General features: G+C 46.9%; 1 protein-coding gene across 2 annotated transcripts in view; it reads left to right on the top strand.

Annotated features, from left to right (window-relative positions):
- Nucleotides 1-27,093, top strand: part of SYTL4 (synaptotagmin like 4) — a 559,448-nt gene that overhangs the window by 445,207 nt on the left and 87,148 nt on the right. For both annotated transcript variants that reach the window (XM_085607791.1, XM_085607792.1), the window contains one exon: nt 24,124-24,207. In XM_085607791.1, the coding sequence (XP_085463917.1) occupies nt 24,124-24,207 (84 nt within the window). The remainder of the gene's footprint in view (nt 1-24,123; nt 24,208-27,093) is intronic.

Here is a 27,093-nt window from a genome sequence, read left to right as displayed (position 1 = left end):
ACTCACTAACAACCCTTAGTTGAAAAAGGAGTACATTTCAGAATTGCTATGTAGGACCCGGGGTCTCCAGGCCCTATGGGGCGGTAACGTGACACGAGCGGTCGGGCCACCAAAGGTCTGTGTGTAAAGCAGAGAACAAAACCAGGAGTGCAGTTCCTCTAGGAGAAGGGGGGTTAAGAAAGAGGGGAGAGTGATTAGTCTCTATAGAATGCCCTCACACACCTAGCAAGGTGTCATGCTTCATCATAGGGCTGTGCTCTTCGTCGGGCCGGCGCTGCAATGCCCGACGGGCTCCCGCGAAGGGGCTCTTTTTCGGAGATCTTTTTAGAGACAGCCGTATTGGTGCGTGGGGGTAGGTGCAACAAGTGTAGTGAGTGATGGTGTAGTGAGTTAAAATAGGTATGGTATTGCCAAACGATGAACCATTTTATTCTGGTGGTATACCAGCCTAGGTAAAAACAGGTGACCCCCGAGGGATTATAATGCTCCCTAGGGAAGTAGAAAGGTCGACATGTTTCTTGCTCTATGCCCTTGCGGGTCGGTGGCAATTCATCAGGACCAAGTGAGAAAGTGCTCCAAAAAATATATGATAAACTCTACTACATAATAGGTGATTCAAAAATTATAAGTACATCACCAATCAAATCCATTGGGTCCCTAAGAGGAGTGGACCCGCTGTTGCGGTACCTAAAAGAAAAAGAGAAAAGAAGGACAACACAGACACATAAAACATTCCAGCATTTAAAATTGGGTGCTGTTAGGCTCCTGTGGGGAACCGTGCGTCTATTGTGATAGCCAAATCAATGGGTGCTCACACAGAAAATCTCAGGAGGAGATCGTGCCTTATCGTATCAGGGTTACCAAAATACGTGATACTGTGCAAACACCATGTGTGCCAATTGCTATAATGTGCTTCACGAAGTGCTCAATGGCAAGGGATCGCGATATGTAACCGAGCGAAAATATCGTTAAAATGCACTGTCGTCCCCAGCCCTCTGAAGACGTTTATAAACATAGTATGCAATTGGGGAGGTAAAATTACGTGTTGGGAGGCTAAAGTGGCGGGTGGTAAAGACGCTAATCCCAAGGATGCTAGTGCTAATGGCTAAGTCAATCCCAACGATGCTCGTGCTGATGGTTGCGGAGCCCGTGAGGGTGAGACTCACCCCCTGGGGGACAGAGATTGTTGTACGGGTTCGCCTGGGGGCCGTAGAGCGCTCGCCCTAAAAAAAGGTTAAGGAAAGTATTAAGTACCTTGAAGGCTGCCGTACACAGTTGACACCCAGGAAACGCTATGTACTTACAGAGATGTGTAAAGCAACCATACAACACGCACCTCACATGGGACGAGGAACACACACAATAAGTGACGCCACACTGTAGGAGTTATGTAAATACTCAAGTTTATCCAAGTAGATCACGTTAGATGCAGTTCATGAGGTAGCAATACATTTCATAAGCTGATAATACAATTCCTCGCGATGTACATGTCAGTCAGGAGCTATAAATGTTGGTCATACCATAAATGCAATTCATGAAATATCAGTACTGCCTGAGATACAATTACCATTCACGTAGATGTACCCCCGCGCTTCACTTTTCTGTAGCGCCTTAGGGGGGTGATTATAGCGCTGGGCGCGCTAACCTGTGACGACCTCAGAACGGGGCATCTAGCACAGAAAGCTACTCGTAATCAAGGACATTTAGCACTTCAATATGGAACATGAATAACAGAGCGCTACTCGTAATCAATAGCACGTAGCACTTCAATATGGCACATGAATAACAGAGCGCTACTCGTAATCGATAGCACGTAGCACTTCAATATGGAACCGGAATAGCAGAGCGCTACTTGTAATCAATGACATTCAGTTTTTCACTACGGAGCATAGGTAACATAGCGCTACTCGTGAGCAATGACATTCAGCATTTCACTACGGAGGATAGATAACATAGCGCTATTCGTGAGTACGGATATTTAGCACTTCAGGTCGGAACAGGGCTATCAGAGCGCTACTCGTACTCGGGGGCAGTCAATGCTTCACACGGGGGCTGACCGCAGGGAGCGCACGGGACTTGCGGAGCGAGTCTCTCGGGCTCCGGTGCAGTTCGTAGGGCACCGCGCTTCAGTGTAGTCACGGGGGCACCAGGAAGGGATCCCTCGGCGTGGTCTCTCTGTCGCGATGACAAGGGGGACTCCCACGGAGAGGGGACCCGGGCTGTGGGTGCGGTGTGGCTCCCAGCCAGTAGGGGGCGCACCAGGGACAATCCCAGCCTCCGGGCTTACCTCGTTCTCGACGTCGGAAGGCGTCCGCTCCAGTGATGATGGGGGGACCTCGGCCTCGCGCACCTTCTCACGCAGCAGCGACGGGGCCCCGGGCTTCTCCACGGGTCTCGCGATACGGCAGGGCTCTTCTTCCGGCCTCCGGGCCGCCGCCGCGGTGAGCGCGCTGGCTTCCACGTCACAGGGGGGTGCTCAAGTTAAGGATGGGGGTTCCGCGCTCAGCGGAGCACGCTGCCGGGGGTCCCAGGCCAGGTCAGGGAGCGCAGGGGTCACAGCGCTAATACCTCGTCGATCCCCGGTGGCTCTTCAATCTGCTTTGCATACGGCTTCAGGGGTCAGTCTGGACACGCAGTCTCAGCGCTTGGCATATAGGTTTAGAGTTCAATCTGGACACGCAGTCTCAGTGCTTGGCATATAAGTCTCTGTTCTCAGATGTTAGGGAAAGTCTTGTTGGCGCAGATGTATCTGGCGCCCTTAAGGGGTTCTGTTACAGGGGGGTAGGGATGGAGAAGGCGACTAGGTCCTTCCTAGTCAGGCTGGGCAGAGGTTCTCTGGGTCCTCCTACTGCTGGGCAAGATCAGTGGGTTTCACAGGGTCCCGCACTCACTTAAGAGGCAGCACCTAAATCCTGTCGCTCTCGGAGGCAAAAGTCCCTGGCTAGGCCCTACCGCCTACACTCCTGGTGGATTCTTCCAGCTCTGCTTCACCCCACTGGCCAACTCAACACAAAACGTTCCCTCCCTCACTTAAGTAGCCCTAGGTCAGGTGACCTCTGGCCAAGGCGGCAAAAGAAAAACCACACCTCCCTTCTAGAAGGTTCCAGCACATTCCAGGAGCTTCCCCATCCTACCTATGGGACAAAAAGGCGGGCTGGTGTTGCAACATTGTTGTGGGGTTCCAGCCAGCTCCTGGCAGCTAGGGTGCTACTATGAAAGACCACTCTGCAGTAGCAGGGTCCTGTGGCAGCCATCTTGGGAGAAGGGAGCACCTGCACCTTAACACTGATTGGCAATGAAAAGGCGCCCGGAGACCTAGTCCAACATAAAAATGAGGGTGGAAAAAATGAGGCGCGATCAAAAATAGAAGGGGAGACCACCCTAGGGCTGACGGGTCCTACATGTGTCCCCCCCCCAGCCGAAAGAGGGGAGAGCTACCCAACCTCTAGGGAGTTCTCATCACTAAGGCGGAAAAACCTGGAGAGACCGTCAGCATTGGTGTGGTCAACTCCGGGCCGATGTTCCACCCGAAAATCCATCCCCTGTAGGGAAATGGACCACCTAAACAACTTGGGGTTTTTGCCTCTCATCTGCATGAGCCAGCAAAGGGGCTGGGGGTCGGTCTGAATAAGGAAGTGAGTTCCAAAGAGATATTGCCTCAACTTCTTCAGAGCCCAGACCACCGCGAAGGCTTCTCTCTCAATGGTGCTCCATCGCCGTTCCCGAGGGAGGAGTCTTCTGGATATGAAGGCCACTGGTTGATCTTGGCCCTCGGTATTGAGTTGCGAGAGCACCGCACCTATGCCGTGCTCTGAGGCGTCTGTCTGTACAATAAATTCCTTGCTGAAATCTGGTGTTGCTAGTACTGGAGCGGTACACATCGCCTGTTTCAGCGTGTCAAAGGCTTCTTGGCATGCAGCTGTCCATATGACCTTGCGAGGTTGCTTCTTTGAGGTCAATTCCGTCAAGGGGGCTACGATGGTACCATATCCCTTGACGAACCGGCGGTAATTCCCAGTGAGGCCGAGGAAAGCTCGGACCTCTGTTTGGGTCTTGGGGGGGCTCCCAAGCCAAGATGGTCTCTATTTTGGCCTGGAGGGGTTGCACCTTACCTCCGCCCACCAGGTGTCCCAGATACACGACAGATCCCTGTCCAATCTGGCACTTGCTGGCTTTAATTGTTAAGCCAGCACGTTGCAGCGCCTGCAATACCTCCTGGAGGTGTTGCAGATGGTCCTCCCAGGTGCTACTGAAGACAGCTATGTCATCCAGGTAGGCCGCTGAGAAGGACTCCAGGCCAGATAGTACCTGATTCACTAACCGCTGGAATGTGGCCGGAGCATTTTTGAGCCCAAAGGGCATCACTCGAAACTGGTAGTGGCCCTCGGGGGGTGGAGAATGCTGTCTTCTCCCTTGCTCCATCAGCCATGGCAATCTGCCAATATCCGGATGTCAGATCAATGGTGCTGAGGTACCGGGCTGCTCCCAGCCGGTCCACCAGCTCGTCTGCACGTGGGATGGGGTGAGCATCTGTCTTCGTGACAGAGTTCAACCCCCGGTAGTCCACACAGAACCGAAGCTCCGGTGTCGTACCCGGTGGGGCGGCTTTCGGCACCAACACCACTGGACTAGCCCACGGGCTGTTGGAAGGTTCTATCACCCCCAGCTCCAGCATCTTTGCCACCTCACGCTGGATGCTATCCCTCACTCGGTCAGAGAGCCGGTAAGACTTGTTCTTCACCGGGGGGCTGTCCCCTGTGTCCACATCATGGGTACACAAATGAGTGATTCCAGGCGTGAGGGAGAACAACGAGGCGAACTGTCCCAGGACATGGCGACAGTCCCTCTGTTGCTCTGGGGTCAAGGATGGGGAGAGGACTACACCTTCCACCGAACCATCCTTCTCTTGTACCGCTAGAAGGTCAGGAAGAGCCTCACTCTCTTCCTCTTCGCTCCCATCCGTCACCATAAGGAGAGCAAGCTCTGATTGCTCATGGTGCGGCTTCAGGCGGTTGACGTGGAGCACCCTGAGGGGCTGACGGGGGGTTTTCATATCGACTACGTACGTGGTCTGTCCTCGCCGCTACACAATGTCGAACGGGCCAGTCCACCGGTCCTGGAGGGCACAAAGCTCCCCAGGTTCCATAACCCACACCTACTGTCCAACATCTAACTCGACCGTCCGAGCGTTGCGGTCATACCACTCCTTCATCAGGGTCTGGCTAGCCTCCAGGTTCTCTGTGGCTGCCTTCCACAGCTTGGCCATCTGGCTGCGGAACGCCAGCATGTAGCTGACAATGTCACGGGGAAGCTTCTGTGAAGTCTTCTCCCACCCCTCTTTCACTAAACTGAGGGGACCCCTAACGGGATGGCCATAGAGCAACTCAAACGGGCTGAACCCGACTCCCTTCTGCGGTACCTCCCGATAGGAGAATAACAAGCAGGGGAGGAGGATGTCCCATTTACGCCTCAAGCCCTCTGGAAGGCTTCGGATCATCCCCTTCAATGTCTTATTGAAGCGCTCTACAAGTCCGTTAGTCTGGGGGTGGTAAGGAGTGGAGAACCGGTAGGTCACCCCACACTTCTTCCACATGGCCTGCATTTAGGCCGACATGAAATTTGTGCCCCTGTCCGACACCACGACCTTGGGGAATCCTACACAGGTAAAAATCCCCAACAGCGCCCGCGCCACCACCGGTGCAGTGATGGTCCTCAGAGGAATAGCCTCTGGGTACCTTGTGGCGTGGTCCACCAAAACGAACCGGTGTCCCGCTGCGGTCGGAGGGTCCAATGGCCCAACAATATCGATACCAACCCTCTCAAAAGGGGTCCCGACCACGGGGAGCGGTTCCAACGGGACCTTCAACTTAGTCCCAGTCTTGCCACTGGCCTGACAAGACTTGCAGGTCTTACAAAAGGTGTCTGAGGCAATCCTCATTCTGGGCCAATAAAAATGGGGGACCAACCGCGCAAAGGTTTTGTCCTGACCCAGGTGTCCGGCTAAGGGTATCTCGTGCGCTAACTCCAGCAGGAAGGCCCGGTAACATTGGGGCAACACTATGGCCCTCGAAGATCCATGTACCGGCACCCTGGGCTCACTGTATAGGAGACCATCCTCCCAATACACATGATAACCTCCCAGTTCCTGACTGGCCACTTGGGCTTTGGCCTGCCGCCGCATGCCTTCAAGCGTGGGGCACGCCCTTTGTGCCTGACAAAATTCCTCCCGGGTAGGCCCTCCTTCCACATGCCAGTCAGCAAGGGTCGGCAAGTCCTCCACAGGAACGACATCTACCTCCGCGCACTCCGGGGGCACCTCTGCGGCCTCCCCATCCATCTCACAGGGCATGTCCTCTGCCACCTTCTTCTGTCTATGTTTGGCTTTGGGTTGGGCCATGATTCCAGGCTCCAACCCAGGGTGAGTTCCATGCCGGGCAGCCATGGACCGCGTGACTACGCAAGTCCACCCTGGTAATCCCAGCATCTCTGTGTGCGCGTGAAACTCGACATCTTTCCACTTGGTGTGCTCCAGGTCGTTCCCTAGCAAACACCCCACAGGCAAGGCAGGGCTCACAGCAACTCTCAGTAGGCCTTTGACTCCTCCCCACTCAAATGGAACACGAGCCACTGGATAGTGACTCATACTGCCGTCAGCCAATACGGCCGGATGGAACTCCTCGGGGACTACTTGGTCTGGGGACACCAGCCGCCGCACGACAGTGGTCATGCTGGCCCCTGTGTCCCTCAGAGCTTCCACCTCCTCCCCATTAATTCTCACCCTCTGCTGATATTTAGCAGTGTTCGGGGGCAGGGACACTACGGGGACCACCTCTCTATCCCCGAGTGAAACCAGGGTCAGGCCTGTCCACTCCCCTTCCCTATCTAATGGCAGCTCCACCCCAAGCGCTATACTACTCACCCCGGGACTTTTCCCGCCCGTTGGGGCTGGTGATCGCTTGCGACACTTGGGATCTCCCCTGTAGTGTCCAATCTCCCCACACTCGTAGCACCGCACAATCCTAGGCTGCTGACTCCTGTCAGGGTAAGTGGGTCTTGTGGAATTGGACGGGGGTGGGGTTCCTACTCCCTTCCCAAACTTATTTTGGGGACCTTTCGAGAACTCCACCTTTTTATCTCCCCCCTCTTTCTTCTGGGGGAAACCCTGTCCGCCTTTCGAGCCATCTCCCCTGGGGCCCTTGTGAGACACCCGGGTGCTCACCCAAATATCTGCCTCCTCCGCAAGCTCACGGGGATCCATCAACTTGCGGTCCACCAGATGTTGGCGCAGCTCCGGAAAGCTCTTATCCAAGAGGTGCTCCCTTAAAAAAAGATCGTACAACCCTTGGTAGTCCTGCACCTCGCTGCCACGCACCCAACCATCTAGTGCCTTCCTCGCATAATCAAAAAAATCTACCCATGTCTGTGTGGACAGCTTATGGCTGCCACGAAACTTCTGCCTGTACCTCTCGGGGTTAAGACCAAACTTTTTTAACAAGGCCTCCTTCATGGGGGCATACCTTACCTGATCCGCCTTGGCCAAATATAGCAGGGTGTCCCTAACATTGGGAGGTATATACCGGTATAAACCACCTCCCCAATTACTCTCGGGTACCCCATGGGCCGTCAAGGCTACCTTGTATGCCTCCAACCATTTCATGATGTTGTCCCCCACTGTATAATTGGCAATTACTTCCTTAGGTAGGTAGAATTTTGACTCTTGAGGTTCCTTAGGTATGCTGCCACCATTGTCCTTATTGGACGCGTTCAATTGGAGGGCGCGTAGCTCCAGCTCTTTTAGCTGAAGCTCGTGCGCCAGCTTCTTTTACTCCATTGCCCATCTCTTATTTTCTCTTTCCTGTTCCAATCTGGCCAATTTCCTTTCTTTCTCTTGTTCTAACTTGGCCAGCTCCCACCTTAACTGCCTCTCTTCCCTCCTGTCCTCGTACTCCTCTGGAGACGCGCTCCTCCTCGACCCTGTCCTACTACTGGCCCCAGAACGTCTCCCTGGGGGCACATTTTCAGACACATCTACATTCAATATGTCGATCACTTCTTGGGCGCTCTCCTCCTGAGGTGCATCTGGTGCCTCCTGTCCCTCATCCCCTCTCCCTTCTGGGTGGGCTTCTACCCATGCCCTAATGGCGGTGCGGAGTTCCGGTCCTTTGGCCTTCCGCATCCCAGGCACCCCCATCCCCTGCCCGAACTCCCTTAGTTTCTTCACAGTGTACCCCTCGAGGTCAGCTAACCGGAATTCCATTCTGGCAGGTGGGGACCTAGACACTAAGGAGAAAATTTCCTAGGGTATAGGTACCAGTAATCCGCTAACCAGGACTCTTGTACTCTCAACCTGGACAGTGGAAACAACAATGCAGCAATCGATGGTTTCAGAGCTCTGGAACAATTAGGCGTTTAATTGTGGCGCCCTCCGCCTCACGGAAGGGTGCTGTATGGTCACAGGTCCTAAGGGTCCCACCGCTCGCCAACAATGTAGGACCCAGGGTCTCCAGGCCCTATGGGGCGGTAACGTGACACGAGCGGTCGGGCCACCAAAGGTCTGTGTGTAAAGCAACCATACAACACGCACCTCACATGGGACGAGGAACACACACAATAAGTGACGCCACACTGTAGGAGTTATGTAAATACTCAAATGTATCCAAGTAGATCACGTTCGATGCAGTTCATGAGGTAGTAGTACATTTCATAAGCTGATAATACAATTCCTCGCGATGTACATGTCAGTCAGGAGCTATAAATGTTGGTCATACCATAAATGCAATTCATGAAATATCAGTACTGCCTGAGATACAATTACCATTCACGTAGATGTACCCCCGCGCTTCACTTTCCTGTAGCGCCTTAGGGGGGTGATTATAGCGCTGGGCGCGCTAACCGGTGACGACCTCAGAACGGGGCATCTAGCACAGAAAGCTACTCGTAATCAAGGACATTTAGCACTTCAATATGGAACATGAATAACAGAGCGCTACTCGTAATCAATAGCACGTAGCACTTCAATATGGAACATAAATAGCAGAGCGCTACTCGTAATCAATAGCACGTAGCACTTCAATATGGCACATGAATAACAGAGCGCTACTCGTAATCGACAGCACGTAGCACTTCAATATGGAACCTGAATAGCAGAGCGCTACTCGTAATCAATAGCACGTAGCACTTCAATATGGCACATGAATAACAGAGCGCTACTCGTAATCGATAGCACGTAGCACTTCAATATGGCACATGAATAACAGAGCGCTACTCGTAATCGATAGCACGTAGCACTTCAGTATGGAACCGGAATAGCAGAGCACTACTTGTAATCAATGACATTCAGTATTTCACTACGGAGCATAGGTAACGTAGCGCTACTCGTGAGCAATGACATTCAGCATTTCACTACGGAGCATAGATAACATAGCGCTATTCGTGAGTACGGATATTTAGCACTTCAGGTCGGAACAGGGCTATCAGAGCGCTACTCGTACTCTGGGGCAGTCAATGCTTCACACGGGGGCTGTCCGCAGGGAGCGCCCGGGACTTGCGGAGCGAGTCTCTCGGGCTCCGGTGCAGTTCGTAGGGCACCGCGCTTCAGTGTAGTCACGGGGGCACCAGGAAGGGATCCCTCGGCGGGGTCTCTCTGTCGCGATGACAAGGGGGACTCCCACGGAGAGGGGACCCGGGCTGAGGGTGCGGTGTGGCTCCCAACCAGTAGGGGGCGCACCAGGGACAATCCCAGCCTCCGGGCTTACCTCGTTCTCGACGTCGGAAGGCGTCCGCTCCAGCGATGATGGGGGGACCTCGGCCTCGGCATCGCGCACCTTCTCACGCAGCTGCGACGGCAGCGGCGGGGCCCCGGGCTTCTCCATGGGCCTTGCGATACGGCAGGGCTCTTCTTCCGGCCTCCGGGCCGCGGCGGTGAGCGCGCTGGCTTCCACGTCACAGGGGGGTGCTCAAGTTAAGGATGGGGGTTCCGTGCTCAGCGGAGCACGTTGCCGGGGGTCCCAGGCCAGGTCAGGGAGCGCAGGAGTCACAGCGCTAATACCTGGTCGATCCCCGGTGGCTCTTCAATCTGCTTTGCATACGGCTTCAGGGGTCAGTCTGGACACGCAGTCTCAGCGCTTGGCATATAGGTTTAGAGTTCAATCTGGACACGCAGTCTCAGTGCTTGGCATATAAGTCTCTGTTCTCAGATGTTAGGGGAAGTCTTGTTGGCGCAGATGTATCTGGCGCCCTTAAGGGGTTCTGTTACAGGGGGGTAGGGATGGAGAAGGCGACTAGGTCCTTCCTAGTCAGGCTGGGCAGAGGTTCTCTGGGTCCTCCTACTGCTGGGCAAGATCAGTGGGTTTCACAGGGTCCCTCACTCACTTAAGAGGCAGCACCTAAATCCTGTCACTCTCAGAGGCATAAGTCCCTGGCTAGGCCCTACCGCCTACACTCCTGGTGGATTCTTCCAGCTCTGCTTCACCCCACTGGCCAACTCAAAACAAAAAGTTCCCTCCCTCACTTAAGTAGCCCTAGGTCAGGTGACCTCTGGCCAAGGCGGCAAAAGAAAAACCACACCTCCCTTCTAGAAGGTTCCAGCACATTCCAGGAGCTTCCCCATCCTACCTATGGGACAAAAAGGCGGGCTGGTGTTGCAACATTGTTGTGGGGTTCCAGCCAGCTCCTGGCAGCTAGGGTGCTACTATGAAAGACCACTCTGCAGTAGCAGGGGCCTGTGGCAGCCATCTTGGGAGAAGGGAGCACCTGCACCTTAACACTGATTGGCAATGAAAAGGCGCCCGGAGACCTAGTCCAACATAAAAATGAGGGTGGAAAAAATGAGGCGCGATCAAAAATAGAAGGGGAGACCACCCTAGGGCTGACAGGTCCAACATGCTACTTTCAACATTTGCAGTGACTTTAATTTTTGGGGAAATCATATGCTGCTTCATTTGCTTTTTCTAATTCCATGGAGTTAGATTTATATGGAGGCAAAGAGGTTTTTTAAGGCCCTAAATCCAATATTCGTGTGAATGGAAGTCCATATATTTTATTTTAAAAAACAGAAGGTGTCCAAATTAAGAAATTTGGTCCACAATCTTTGGGGTTTTTGTTTCTTTCTGTGATTTACAGTGTCCGTGGGATTTGTGATTTGTGCTTCTCGAATGAAATTCTTAATACATTTCCTCTTACGTCTCAGTGTTGCTGCTATGCACATCTCTTAAGGCTGTGAAATTTCTTCATAGCATTGACATTTCCTTGATGATCTTCCGTTTGGTGGTAAATGTCACAAAAAAATGTGCTGCCTCGTAAATTACGTTTGGTTGAAACAATCACTAGACTAGACACAAACCTTTGCACTCTGTATTCTTTGCTGTTGTATCTTCGGGAAATCTCTACCATAAGCATTCCGATAGTCCCAACTTAGAATTGATTTAAGCTTCAACTACTGCAGCAAATGTTGGTGATACCATCAAATTAACGTTTAAGGGTGAGGGGAGTACTCCCGATGATACCAAGATTCTTGAAACTATCTGCAATCTTTTGAGAACAATCAGTATGGTACGAGCAGAGGGATGAAGGCATTTGCTTTGGACCTTATAATAATAATTCAGTTTTTTCTGCATTAAGTTCCAAGACCCTTGATCACAATCATGCATTTCTTTTTTCAACTTCAGATGGCATCCATAAATATGTCTCCTTGACAATTTTCCAACAAACAGGTTATGGGTGTCGGAAACCTGTTCAGAGGGCCAATGGGTAAGCAGAAGGTAATGGGCCCAAACGTGGGGGTTGATGCCAATTACTCTTGATGATCCGGGGACCAACCTACTATGGATCCTGAGCTCCTGGGTCAAGTACCCCTTCAGCAGTTGACTCTGCTAGCACTGGTCGGCAGTCCAGGGCTTCTCGTGGGGCAGGTAGACACGGGGGGAGGATAAACACAGATTCACAGCTCAAAATTCTTTCAGCTGCAGCAATAAATGAGTTTCCAGTCAAATACTCGCATTTATGAAAAAAGAAATATTTACATATAAACACAGAGTAAAAAACAACATTCATAATCAATATAATCAATACACACAGTTCCCTTAGGTCAGGGCTCCAGAGTTTTAGGTGAGTCCCTGAGTCCCACTCCCTCGCTCTAGTGGTAATAGTTATTCCTCTTCAATATAGGTGAGATTCAAGTTAAGCTCCAGTAGCAGTCAGATTCTCACTGCAACTGTTAATTAAAGTCAAAAGTGTTCCAGCGATGAAGTGCTATATGGCAGGCAAGTTCCCTCTGAGCTGTCTGCCCATAAACCAGCCTTACCGTCACCAGCAGGATCCAAGCGACCGGAGTCTTCAAGCACGACCCCTTTGCGGGCCCTGAAGCTGCAGTGGCTGCCTCCAGTAAGTCGGTCACATGCAGCCCGGGAGGAGCAGCAGTTCAATGTCCACAAGTTCCTCACAGGTGGTTCTCCCAAAGGCAGCAGCCGGAGGGTCGTGACTGCTCCTCCACTGCTTGCTAAGACTCTTAGGATCCACCCCATACGTGGTGGGGGGAGTTGCGATGCTCCTGCTGCTACCCTTCAGAGCTTGGGCCCGCTCGGATCACATGCAAACTACACCTCCCTGGACTCCCCCGGGTGTTTTGTTTTCAGAAATGTCTGGGTTTGGTATGTTTCCCCAGATGGCCGCCGAGCCTGGGACCAAAAATGCAGGTGACTCCCTTGCAACACCATCGTTTTGTAATGAATAATTGTGATGTCGTTTTGGGCCCTGCCCTGTAGCAGGCACTTGGCCCATCCACATTAGTGAGGTAGCATTTAAGGGAGTCCTGGGGGCACTTCGGGTGGTAGGAAGTTTGTGCCGGCCTTGTCATCCCACAATTCCATGTTTTTGTCAATGAATCAAATTTACAAGGTCTCCTGAGTAAGTAAACCTTGTGGGATCCACACAAAACATACCACATATTATTCCCTTAGTGACCAGTTTCCAAAAGGATGGGAGGACAGAAGTTGTTCATTACAGAGAGGGTATACACTGATATTAAAAAGCAAAAAAATACCATTTTGCACACTCATTCATTAGTCAGTCACAGCCATAACCATTGGATTTGGCGCAAGGGTAAGTAAATGTTTCATTAAAAAAACGTTAAGCACCAATGACTTTACAAAATAACTTCTGCAAAAGTCATTGTTAATATTTCAACATCAGAACTGAGAACCACTGACAGCTTGTGATCTGTAGACACAGAAAACCATTCAGACTGTCAGCTGCGGGCCCAACACAGTACAACACTTTCATTTACGAACGGCACCATTCAAGGGCCCATCACTCTCATACACCAGCAGGACTAACATACCAATCTCACCACCATACACCCAAACATCAGACAACTGACAAACACACCTCAAGCAAGTCAATACACATACTGGATACCAGCCACCAACACACCACCAGCCCACACACATCACCAGCCAAACGCCAGTCCACACACTCTGTAAGTCAAGCGCTAGTCCACGCACTCCACCAGCCAAGCACCACTCCATACACACCGCCAGCCAAGTGCCAGTCTACAGACACCACGAGCCAAGTGCTAGAACACACACACTGCCAGCCACACACACCGCCAGTCCACGCACACCAAGCACCTGTCCACCCCCACCACCATGCAAGCACCAGTCCACAGATACAGCCAGCCTAGCGCCAGTCCACAGACACCACCAGCCAAGAGCCAGTCCACAAACACCACCATTACATGTATTTTTTTAACAAACAAACACTGACCAAGGAGATGAAAAACCAGCTATGACTAGAAACACAACTGGTCTAAATAAATACATCAAACAACTGCCAATCGTGAAACTGAACAAGAACTGTAAAATCATATAGACCAGTCAGTTCACTTTTACTCTCATGGTTACGCCCAATACTTGAGTTGTGTGTATTGCGATTTAAAACATGTGGACACACAGCCCAGGATTAGGAAAACTCGCTGGGACTCTCCTTTTGCATGCCTTTTCGGACACAGACTCTACATCTCCTACAAGGAAAGTTTTTTTAGGTGTGGGAGGAATGTAATCAGGAAAGTAGCAATCTAGCCACATCCTCCACTGCTCCAACTCTAGGAACACTTGCCTGCTCTACTACAATAAGGCTGCCTAGTACAAACTGTTGAAACTGAAAAAAATCATTTCTAAAATGCACACAGGTTTGCGCACTTCAGCAACCTGAACAGAAACAGTCACAAGTGAAGTGAGGTTGTCAGCATGTAGACATCTCTCCTGTCTGGAAAGTTGACCGCTATAAGTTCATCATTACGCAAGACACTGCACTGTCCCCTCTGAAGTTTTTTTTACATACAATCTCTTTAGGGTGACCTTCACAATTAGAGTGGACTGTGACATATGCAACAGTGTTCACTTTTAACATTTCCTTGAACAATTGCACACCAGTGTAGACGTTATCTACGTATAAATGGTGACTTTTGTCAAAAAGTCCTCTACCAAGTTCCCACACAATTTTTTCACTGACTCCAAAAGTGGACGGACAACCGGAGGAGTAAACAGAAGAATCCCTACCAGTGTGCACCCTGAAATTATAGACCTATACAGTATTACACTCAGACAACATATTCATCTTAATTCCATAACATGCCCTCTTGCTTGGAATGTATTGACTAAAAACCAAGCAACCCTTGAACAGGACCAAAGACTCATCAACAGCTAAACCACTTCCCTGGAACATAGATCTCTGAAAAGCGCTCTACAAAATGATCAATAACAGGCCGAATCTTGAATAGACGGTCGCAATCTGGGTAATCCCTTGGCAATGTTGAAGCATCAACAACAAAATGCAGTATCCGAAGCGGAAGCAAATACCGATCGTAACTCATAGTGGCAGGAAATATAGCAGTTGCCATCAAGTGAATAGTAGAGCAATATGAAGACAGCGATGGCTTCCTCATCAATCCCATCAACAAAGTTAAACCCCAGAACTTCTTTACCTCGTCCAGATTTGAGGACGTCTAACAAGTAGCTCTAGAGTGGCGCTTAAGTCTCACACCGTTGTCCCTCAAATACTGTTCAGATTACAAATTAGTCTGGTCAACAATCCCATCCAAAAATACATTGTCCATAACAACTGAACCCAATTTATTGGCAAAAGGCTTTCAGTATTTACCCTTCACCCTGTGACACCACTAAAGGCAGGACACACAGGCTGCACCCTGTTTGGGGCAACCCAGAGTTCAGCACTTCCAATGGGAAGCCTTCCAGCCACAGTCTGCAATCCAAATTTCTCTTGCTGCACTATCTGCATTTGTGTCCTCCTCTAAAAATGGCACTTTCTCTGCACGGATAGTGGCTTAATCATGAGATGTTTCCTCTCGGATAGAAAATTCACTGCCAGAATCTTGGACTTCCTCCTCTGCCTCAGATGCAAGGTCAGTCTCACAAGCATGGCCAGAGGAATGTTTGAAAAGCAAACCAGAAACTTGCTGAGCAGTCAACCTGCAGTTAGCCATAATCATTACTAATAAAGTAACACAACAATAAGTCAACATAACCAACATTGTGTAAAATAGGTAATAAACACAGTGTGGCTTTTTCAAACGGAAAATAAAACTACTGACCTATAGTAATCTGGAAGAAAATGTCAATCAATATAAAGCACACAAAGACCTATATACTCAAAAACGACACCACTCACTTGCCAGAGACAGCTAGTCTCTGGATCACCTGCACCTATTCTGCACAGACAGAGCAAGCACTAACAATATCCCACTAGAAAAGAAAAACAAAAGATTACACATAAAACAGCACAATACATATCTTGTACAGATCCAAAGAGAATTTAACACACAATAAAACAGAAACTAAATATGCTGTAATTATTAGACCATTTGGAACAACACATTTATGCAGGGCAATGATACTGATTTGAAGTAAACAGTACAAAAAACGTTTTCTTACCAAAAACATGCAACTTCACAAACTGCAGATCTACCGGTGCCGAAACCACAAGCAGGAGTCACCACCAAGGAAATCAAAAGCTTAGAACTAGAATAAAAAGGAGAAATAAAACATTAAGATCAAAAATGCAATTGATGACAAGAAGTAAAACTGTTAACATTATGCAACACTATAAAGTCTGACTTTTAGGGCATATCAACATCTCAAACGTCCAATTTTCCTCCTGGGGGGCCACAAAGAAAAGACAAGAAAATTGACAACCTAGAGGGGAGTGACCCTTGCCCCAGCCAAACACCACTTCACACACACCACCATCCAAATGACAGACACTAACGTCGCCAGCTAGAAACCAGCCCACACGCAGCGCCAGATAAATGCACAGTTCAAACACACCATCCACCAAACGCTAGTCCACACACACTGCCAGCCAAATGCCCGAACATAAATAGCCAACATGCAGACAGTCAGCCGAACTCCAGTTCACATGCACACAGAAACTTTTCCTGGTGTCTAGTGTTTTTCTGCCCGCTTGGGTGCAGATGGGCCTAAAATATGGCTGATATGCCCCAAGGGGGGGGCAATTAAATTGCCAATATATTGCCCCAATAATGGGTAGCGACCCCTGCCCAAGGGGCTGCTCCCCAACATGTAAATAACATCAACCCTGGTGTCTAGTGGTTTTCTGCCTCCTTAGAGGCAGATGAGCCTAAAGATATGACTGATCTGTCCCAAGGGTGGCAGAAACCATGGCAAAATATTACTCTAATAACCGGTAGCAACCCTTGCCCATGGGGCCACTCCCTAACACATAAATAACATCATCCCTGGTGTCTAGTGGTTTTCTGCCCCACCCGAGGCAAATGGGCTTACAAATCTGCCCCCAGGAAGGGGGGGGGGGGCAGAAAATGGGTGACTCTTGCCCAAGGGGCCGCTCGCAGACATATAAATAAATCATATCCCTGGTGTCTAGTGGCTAGTTTCTTGGGGGTAGATGAGCCTAAAAATATGGCTGATCTGCCCCCCGGGGGGGGGGGGGGCAGAAAATGGCCAACATTATGCCCACATAATGGAGAGCGACCCTTGCCCAAGGAGCCACTCCCCGACCCATAAATATAAAGTTCCCTAGTGTCTAGTGGCTTTCTGCCACCCTTAGGGGGCAGCGGGACCTAAAAATCGGGCCGATCTTATGCCAGGAAGGGGGGTGAATGGCCAAGAGTATGCCAAAAGTATGCCAATGGTGGGCAGCGACCCTTGGCCAAGGGGCCACTCCCCAAATGAAAACAAAATCCCTTATGGCTAGTGGGTGCATTCCTGCTGAGCGATCGCGACCCCACTTGCGATCACACAGCAGGAATGTGCTGCTAAGAGAAACCGGGGGGAGGGAAAAACTCTTTCCTTTCCCCGATGCCTCTCTGCACCCCTCCCCCCCCCAATCCCTCCTCGAAGGACACCTCAGCTTCCTCCTTGGACGCACAGGATGAAAATGGCTTACAGCCCATCTCGGCTTGTTTTGATGACGTCGGCGTACGCGCTGCTGTCATCAGATCACCAGGAAAGAGGGCGGGGGGCAGCTGAAGTGCTTCTGCTGCCATTCCTAGTGGGGGCATGCTGCAGGCTATGCCCAGACTTGGGTCCCTTGCTCATTTTGCCACTGGATTCAAGCTAACCTGGCTGAAGAGGGGTGTTTACCTAAATCCGATCCCAGGATCTTGTTTCTGGTCCAGGGAGGACCTGGCTTGGCAGTTCGGATTAATCTGTTCAACATGAGGAAAAGGGTCAAGACTGATTTGCATATGGCTGGGTCAGAACTGGGGTGGCAAAGTGAGCTAAAGAACCATGATCGATTCAACCCAGATCTGCGACTGGGGGTGAGTGTCTGAAAAGTTCCAGTGCTCTGTCCAACATCATCTTGTGTTTGCCCACGGGGGAATGCCATTGCTTCCCCCCGTTGGTGGGTGCTATGACGGCTTGGAGCCGTTCTCATCACACACCCACTGCGGCTGAGGACAGCTCCAAGCCATTCTCAGCATGGAGTGGGTTAATATGCGAGACATCTTCAGGATAATGCTCAGAGTAAATATTTTAAATCCCTTTGTTTTTTACATAGAATTTTTTTTTTAAAGATTTCACTTAAATATACATGCCTGGAACAATTCAGAGGATACAAGTACACCTGTGTGTTACACATGTAAATATATACAGCAATGTATTTATGTGAGAAGACAGTCAGCCAGACTCCAAAATAAACAGTATCCTGTGAAGTTCTACCAAGTGTCACACTGAACACACATGAGTGTGCTGAGTTTTAATGAGGGCAAATCTGTGCTTACATAAATACTGATTATATAGGCTGTCGAAATGTGACAGTAATGAAATATCTGTATGTACAAAAATATTTCAGACATTTGGTAAAAAAAATTACATATAGCCACCAAAAAACATACAACTCATTTGAGATAACTCAGTCACTTTTTCTTTGGGAGGGTACGCAATATTGAAATAAGCAAAAACAAAAAAGGGGAGTGTAATCAGTGTTTTGTATCCTGCTTAAAAAGAGGAGGGGGGCTTGAACATCAATTTTGTAAAGTGGCTATATTGCTTACCGAAGTCTGAAGGAATGGATTAGTCATTCAAAAAAGCAGTTCCACGGCACTGCTCATTGGTAACCGGCAAAGGCAAATTGAAGAGGGCCGCACAGGGATTATTATGAAAGTGAGTTCAAATTTTTCTAACAACTAGACCACAGTTACAAAACCAAACATGCGGCCATGTTGGGGAGCTGTTTTAAACAGATGGTGATCGTGTGTTTTGTTGTTTAAGAATTAATAGGCCGCAATGGGAAAAATATATAAAAAAGCTGTATAGGGAAGTGTTTGTGAATATGTAAAACCTCTAAAAATTAATTTTATAAAAACATAAAATAAACTATTCTTCAGCTAAGAGCTATACCGTGTTGTGAAGATCATTAACATGAAAGTCTTAAAGTGATAAGGGCATTCACAATAGGACATAGGAAAATAAAGATGATGAATTAAATCTAGTGCCATAAACGCTTATGGTTATTGTATACAAATGTACCAAATCCTTATTGAAATAATGTAGTATGAAATAAACAGAGCCCCACAGTGAGAGTAGCACTTATGGCGCCCCTACTGATCCAAAAAAACAGAGTCAGTGAGACAGACTTATGTCATGACGCACATGCATTGTCCATGTTCACCCACGACAACAAAAATCATCATCAAGGATCAAGACATCATTACAGGTAAGGCACCCGGGGTAGGTAAGCACGTCCGTCACCATGCAACGGACGTTTCCATTCCAGCAATGGGTCATCTTGTGAATGAAGCCATTCAGGTGCATAAGATTAAAAAATTATCTGATGCAAATAGTTGTAAATATGAGGTGCACAAGGGTAATTAGGCTGGGGGGCGAGATAAGCCTCACTAATTTTATAATACCCTCAAATAGAGAGAAACCACCAGTGCTGTAGATCAATAATCTCTACCACTGATCTCACAGTCCAGTAACAGAACCATAGAGCAAAACTCCCCTGAGGAATCCAACATAAGGAGAGACAGACCTCCGTGATCTGCCAAAATATAATCTCCGATAGTGTCCACGTCCGTCTCCGTGCTCTGCATCAGTAGAGAATCCTGATTGGTACAATTTGTTTTCGATATTGCACAGGCAGCAAGCAAAGCATACATGTAGTGTGAGTGTCCTTTTCAACACTTGTGCTCTGCTTTCAGATCTCTTGAAGAATCTGGCCTTTATTACTGTTTGAAATATTTTAAGGACCTTACCAGGTGTGCTATTTCTAAGAGTCCTATTAGGAGTTTGCTGCTTTTGCAAAAAAAAGATGGTGACTATCGATCATGCCCTTAGCTGATGCAACAGTCTCCTGGAACAGTGTTCATTCATGTGTAGTCATGTGTAAGAACTGATAGAACTAGTTCATCATTTCTACTATTTTCATAGCTAACCAAGATCGTTCAGGGGGAAGCTTGCCCCCCTTTTTCACTCGTCAAGGGGTCCTTTTGCTCTGTGAAAGACCATCTCTCTTGCATGGTTTCCTGCCACAGTTAGGTGAGCTCCCCAGTCAGTTATCAGTAATGGAGGTTTCCAGCACATGCTTTTCTGACTGTGGCCATGTTAGGACTGTAGAGGATCTGGATACATTTATAAAGGCATACTTCTGTGCATTCTAGTAGACTGGGAGCTTTTCAGGATAGTACACTGAAGAAGCGTGGCTGAGGTCAAGCTTTGCGCAAAGCCATTATTAGTAATTACAAGTATCTGGTAAGTGCTCAAAGGGAACAGTAGGGAAACCGCCACCCACGTAACCCCAATGTCCCTGCATCTATAGGCACACAGGAACAAATCATAAAAACAAAGGCCTATTCCCGAGCATAGAGTGTATTTCCAAAGATTTCTTCAAAGAATATCAGTCCATATCCTCAATCATGCAGGATCTTCTTTATTTTCTTGTTTCAATCAAAATCGTAGATTTTGTCAATAGGTGATTCTTAAACGTCACAGTACATAGCTGATATAATCAAAAGGTAGCCAGCCAACACGTGTTTCGTCCTGGGTTTATCGCCCATCAAATTCCTCAGGGCTCAATGAAAGTTCGATTTTCAATCGAGGGATAATATTCTTCTAGTATTGTAACGAAAATCGGTCATAGAATCAGAATAAGTCCTTACGATCACGTCTATTTCAGCAAACAAACATATAGTGTGCGCGAGTATCGAGTAACCGGAGAGTGCTCCAAACAGTGTGATAATCCAAGTACTACTGTACTGTTTGGAGCAGTCTCCGGTTACTCGATACTCGCGCACACTATGTTTGTTTGCTGAAATAGACGTGATCGTAAGGACTTGTTCTGATTCTTTGACCGATTTTCGTTACAATACTAGAAGAATGTGCTATTTATCTGGGTTAATGCAGCTGTAGTGTCAGAAGCAGAGCAATCTACAAGGGTAGATAAACATGTAATTTTCTTATCATTTATAGCCACTCCAATAGATAGAATCATAGCTCCTAACACATCGAGCCCAGTTTATCCAATTCATTTCATTTACTTGAAAATCCCTCGGAAATACCAAAGCAAGGTAGCAACTGGCTTTTCAATTACAAGGCAGTTTAAAATAAGCAGTCTTTCCACACACATAATAAATTTCCCTTAGTATTTGCTCTTCACCAATCAGAAATTCTCCACCAACAATATAATTCCTTTCACACTGACTCTTTCCAGAAAACTCCATTGAACTAACTCCTGTAAGTTCATGACGCATCATAACATAACTCACCCTTTCGCTCATGCTTCATTCCTAATCTCAGATGCAAATTTAAATTTGTTTCTTCAACCTCAGTCTGTCCTGTAATCTTGAACTCATCATTTAAGTCTCTCAAGATTTTCACACTTTCAAAATATTCTTTAACAAGCTTGTGCTCCCCTTAACTTAAACTACAAACAACACCTGTTTCATTCGTTTTAGTATCCTAGTTAGGTTGTTTAACCATTTAAAAATATTTAGTATCGGCAATAGGAACAAGAAACAGGAAACGGCGAAGGGTTGAAGTCCAAAACACATACAGACAGAAACTCTTGATTATTAAATATACTACATTCCCATAGAATGCTTTGCTCTAACATTTTTCCTTCGTTGCTTTTTCTGCTTCTTGTGAAACTTTGTATTGTCACATTATGGGGTAAATTTCATTTGGTTAGACGTGGATTTTGTCTGGCTTAGCTCATTTGGTCAGGCCTGTCTCCTTTCTTGTGCAATCCCATACCTCTTCTTTCACAGTATGTCTTAAATCAAGAGGCCGGTCATATTTTTTAAGAACTGGAAACAACTGAACCCTTGATTCTTGTGATTTTATTTATTTTAAATACTGAATCCTCATTTCGAGTTTTAAATACCATCATCCAGTGAGCAATAAGTCATGCAATTCATCTCTGCCAAGTAGATTAATATGACATGAATCACTCAATATGAATTAATGACTGTTCTCCACTGACCTTATTTTAACTGAAACATTCGCTGTGGCCTGATTAGTAATCTGTTTATGGCAGATTCTGATAACTTGGACTTCTTCTCCAGAGAGAGGTAGGTTTGGAACCTCCATGGAATATACTATGGAGCAGGTAGCACCAGTATCAATCAGAAATGAATGATACAGGCTGACCAGTAACATCAGCATCTGTACATGCCCCCCTCTGGTCTGCCTCTTGGACTGCGCACAACATGCAACCCTCCATCACCCCAATCTTAGGTCAACCTTTGTGAATTTATTGTATGTGGTGAAAACATGGGAAGGTTGTTGCTAGGAATCAATGGATTCTGTTGATACTGTGGATTGCATGATATCTTGTTTCCCATGTTTTGCTGCAACACTGGAGCTATGGGCATATTTATATGGAACAGCCCCTCATTTAGCAAGTTCTGCATAGCAGTCCGATGGACAAGGGTAGCTAATTGTGTCTGCAGCGGATTTACATTTCGCTGCATCTGAAGAGCAAAATTATGCAGAATTTGATCTGAGTTCTGTCTACATTTGTACTTCCAGTGCCCTATTTTCCCACAGATGTGCAAGCAGTGCTCTTGTTCAGCAAACTGAAATTCATATTAATTCACAAACCCTCTAACTTGACCCTGAGCCTACATTTGCACTAGATGACTCCTCGTTTCCACTCATTGCATCATGTGCGTCCCAAATTAGCAATGTTAAATTCACTCTTCTCAGGTGGTTTAGCAGCCACCACTTCAACAAAAGTAACAGTAGTTTTTTTCTACAGCCTTTGTTTTATCAGTAGAAACAGGTAAAACTGTCAGTGTACGCTCTGAGAAGTGCTTGCAGTTGCAATAGTATTTACACTTGGTAGTGTAAACATCACTATTCCCTGCTTACTTGTGCTTGGCTCTTCACTCATATTGATATCAAGTACTTGAGATTTTTGTGCCTGAGCACCATCTGTGTAAGGAGGAAGTAATTTAAAGAATTATCTTCTTCATCATTTTCCTTATTTTTGTCTGTCCCTTTCAGAATCCTCATCTTTCTTTTTGTCTGACTCCTTATCTATTGCAGATAAAACGTTCACCCAGTCTAATACCCTCTCTTTATGCCCACTTTGATTCCAGCCACTTACTTATATATAGCCATTACATCATTTGAAAGAATTAGAACTGCAAACACATTGTGGTGTGACAAAGAATTACATTTTTAACAGATCAAATTACAGATTTATAAATCATCACATAACCCTACACCTTTAGCACTAACCTACTACATGAATATTCAGCCCTTCTGACCAAATGTTATCCAGAGTAGTCGGAATGCATTAGTTACATAAACATCAGTGAACCATTGTCAATGAAGGCAATGCCGTGTGCCAGCAGAAGATCCTTGGAAATTTGTTATAGTTTATTTGTTGTAGTTCTTTAAGAAAGTGTCATTAAAAAATAAACAAATCTCCAACTTGCTGAACTACTTGTCACAGTAATGCAAACCGAGAATAAACATGATACTATGACATCCATTCTGAACAAGATAGCATTGAGACCTAACTGAGATCTAGTTAGTATAAGCCAGGAAAACACTCCTTAACCATTCATAGCGAATTTGTTTCAGCTACATTAGCTTAGTTACTGTATACACATGTGAATTCAATTGTAGATGAATTGCTCAGCACTCTAATAATAATGCACATTTTGAATAAAACACACAAAACTTCATCATTTCCTTTCCTCTCGGCGATCTCATTCAGGAGGGTTTCTCCCTCTTATGCATGTAAGCTTCCTGTTGCATCCAGTTACATCATTCCATTTCCCTTTAAACCATGACCGGTTGTGGAAGTCGTCTTTTATGCATCTCTGCATAAGAGCAGAAGAAACAGCATGCCCCACCAGCGAGACTATGCTTTTTTTCCCCCCTGCCATGTCATGTTATCTGTTGGTGGACCCATATTATTAAGTTCTCCTAGGAAGGTACTTTCCCCTACAAAGAAGTGAGTACTTGAATTTGAATTCCTAAAACATGGTGGTGCTTTGTCTGCAAAATAGTCCTCTTCATCTGGCCTTCAGGCCAGTGGGGAGGGAAATGAACATGTTATGAATCCTGTTGTGTATTTGGTGCCTGCTTACATAGTTTGTGTCTTCCTGTCAAGGATGAAGAGGAAGATATTGACAGCCTGGTACAGATCCACCGCCAGACCGCCAAGAGGAGCAGCTTGCGCAGCGGCACATCTTCGGTAAGTCCGTAAAAGTTCCTGTGACTATGGGCCGTTAGGACGGGCTGCATATACAGAGCAGGGGGTTGATGTCTTCACTTGATATTTCTAGAACGTTTTTAGCTAAGCGCACGTGATTGATCTATAATGGTGGGTTTCCTAGTATAATATAGATTTATTAGTTGTACTATTCCTTACTGTTTGCAAGTATTCCTGTCTCTTACGTTTATGACATCCATACAAATATCCCATCCTCTTTTTGCCATAAGACAGATACAAACCCTAATTAGAGTTTGTGTATATATTTGCACATTTCCAATTTATTTTGAGGAAAATATTCCTGTTTTTTTTCTGTAGATGTTTCTTAAGAGAGCATTCTAATATGTTCAGATATTTTAAACTTTCAAAAAATATATGCAGTTTGGAACAAACAGTTCCACCGGTACATCCTCCCCAACTGTAAGTCGCTGACTATTTTTGCCCAGTTGTATATTTGTACCCGCCTGAACCTGCTTAGACAAAATAGTGGGTAACAAACCCAGAAACTTACGTTACTTTAAATTTGGCAAACCATGCTTCCAAAATTAGTTGTAGGTTAAATAATATTATCAATTCTGTACAGCAGCCCGTAATTTTTGGACAAATCGGTTTTTACCAATAGTAAAAACAAAAACCCTAGACTTCAATTTTGATAAACAAAAACTTGATGAGCAGGTGGGGAAAGCTGCTTGAAACTGTTACGATCTGTGCTCTAGAATGAAACCAATTTCATATTTCCTCTCAGTCCATTGTAGTGGGTATAACAGCAAGTGCGAGACTCGATTATGTATTTGTGTGTATGTTTACGCTGCATAGTAGGGTTGGGAAGCAGAGATTTCCTACAAGCAATGATGGTTTTGTATTGGATTTAGGTAAAGGAACAAATATGATTTAAAATGGACCATTGAATGTAAAAGTGGGGCAACAACTTGGGGACAATTTCTCTTAATAATTGCATTTCATCTTCTGCTGTTGCTCAAACAAGCAGGGACAAAACTGTGCCGGACATCCCTAGAGTTAAATTGGTGACAAAGGTAAACAGAACTCCCTGTTGCATGAGCTCCCTGTCTCCTTCCCTTCACATTCTGTTGGATATGTCCAGAATGCAAACTCACTTTTGAAATTAAAAACCAAAACGTACACAGAGAGCACATGCCCTGCACAAAAAGCACCCCCCCTCGCGAAGCTAGTTTGCTGCACGCTAATCAACGCTCGCTCCCTGATTAAGCATGCGCTTGAGTTTTCTGATTTTATTGAAACACAAGCCATTGACATTGCTTTTATAACTGAGTCCTGGGCGGACGAGACTTCTGGCCTACACTTATCAATTGCTGTACCGGTTGGCTTTTCTATCTTTAGACAAGATCTAGTTGGGAAAAGAGGCAGGGGTCTAGCCGTGATCTATTGAAGTACACTCAGAAGTGTTGTCGTAAACAAATGAATGCAAAGATCCTTGAAGAACTGTCTTTTAAAATTCAACTTAATAACATTCACTCATTTAACGAGTAGCATTTCTGCATACAAAGGGGCCAGATGCTGGACATCATCGCCCAACCTTCAGATTTCACCATTATGGGTAACTTCACTTAGAAGACACCCAAGATGAAGATGCTGCTCATTTTATTGATGTGATGGAGAGCATATGTCTCTAGCAACATGTTATGGGTGCTACTGGGTGGGGTTTTCTCAAACAATCACTCGCTCCAGATCTTACACTCGATCCTGCTGGTCTGGTCCGACCATTATGTGGTCTTGTTCAATCTTAACACCCCTATGTCACCCTCTACCAGCTCTCGGTTGACAACTCACAAACTGACCCGCCAATAGAGTGCCGTCATAGCAGAAGCCTTGGAGACGTCCCGCTCTCAAAATATTTTGCTGCTCAGTAATGACCTAAATGAGGCTGCAATCGCCTTTAATCAATGGACAAATAGATTGGTAAATAATATAGCACCGGGAAAAAAATACCTCTAAACTGGAGATCTCAGCCTTCGGAACCCTAGTTCACAAAAAGCCTTAGGCTTTAAAAACAAACTTGTCACTGGTTAGAGAAGAAACGAAGACTTCACTATGGCTTCATGGAAAAAGAAGTGTATAAACGGTCTTTAACAATCTATAAAGCATTCATTCTTATGGAGCCTTTACACTACATCTATTGAAGCCTCAAAATACTCATCCAAGGAACTGTTTGCCACAGTTAGAGAACTTGCTAAACCACCAGAGGTCATACAAACTAATACTAGCCAAGAGTTTTGTAATGCTCTTGCAATTTTCTTCTAGGATAAAATAAAGGAAGTCTATAGCAACCTCTCAAGCACCCATTCTTCGGAAAAAATGTAACCCAATGTTTGAAGTCTACAACGGTAACTACAGACAACATTCCAGATACTGTAGTGGACTCATCTTACACCCCTACCTTATCATGTTCTTCACATCTCATGATTAATCAAGTCCAAAACCTACTTCTTCAAACTAAGTCTGGTTCCCCCCCACGACCCTTGCCCCCCCCCCCCCCCCCCGTCCGCCCTCCCCAAGATTTTCCATTTAGCACCAGATGTCTTTGCGAAACATCTTTAACCATTTTTAAAGGAATGTTCTCCTCAGGTATCTCTCCCACCATTCGGAAATTAGTATCAGTTGTTCCACTCTTAAAAAAGCCTAAATGGATAATGCCGATACAAATAGTTACTGCCCCATTTCCAGACTTCCTTTTTCTGAATACAGAAATTGAGTTTGTTGAGACGCTTAGTCATTTCAACCCTACTCAGTATGGGTTCAGAAGTCATCATATTACCAAACTGGCACTGCTCACAGCATCAGAGCAGGTAAGGTGGACAGTAGATGCTGGGGGAAACGAGTCATTAGTAT

The sequence above is a fragment of the Triturus cristatus genome, chromosome 5_2 (genome assembly GCF_964204655.1).
Source record: "Triturus cristatus chromosome 5_2, aTriCri1.1, whole genome shotgun sequence".
Taxonomy (NCBI): Eukaryota; Metazoa; Chordata; class Amphibia; order Caudata; family Salamandridae; genus Triturus; species Triturus cristatus.
Note: the sequence above shows the minus strand (reverse complement) of the source record. Positions and strands in the feature narration are given on the sequence as shown.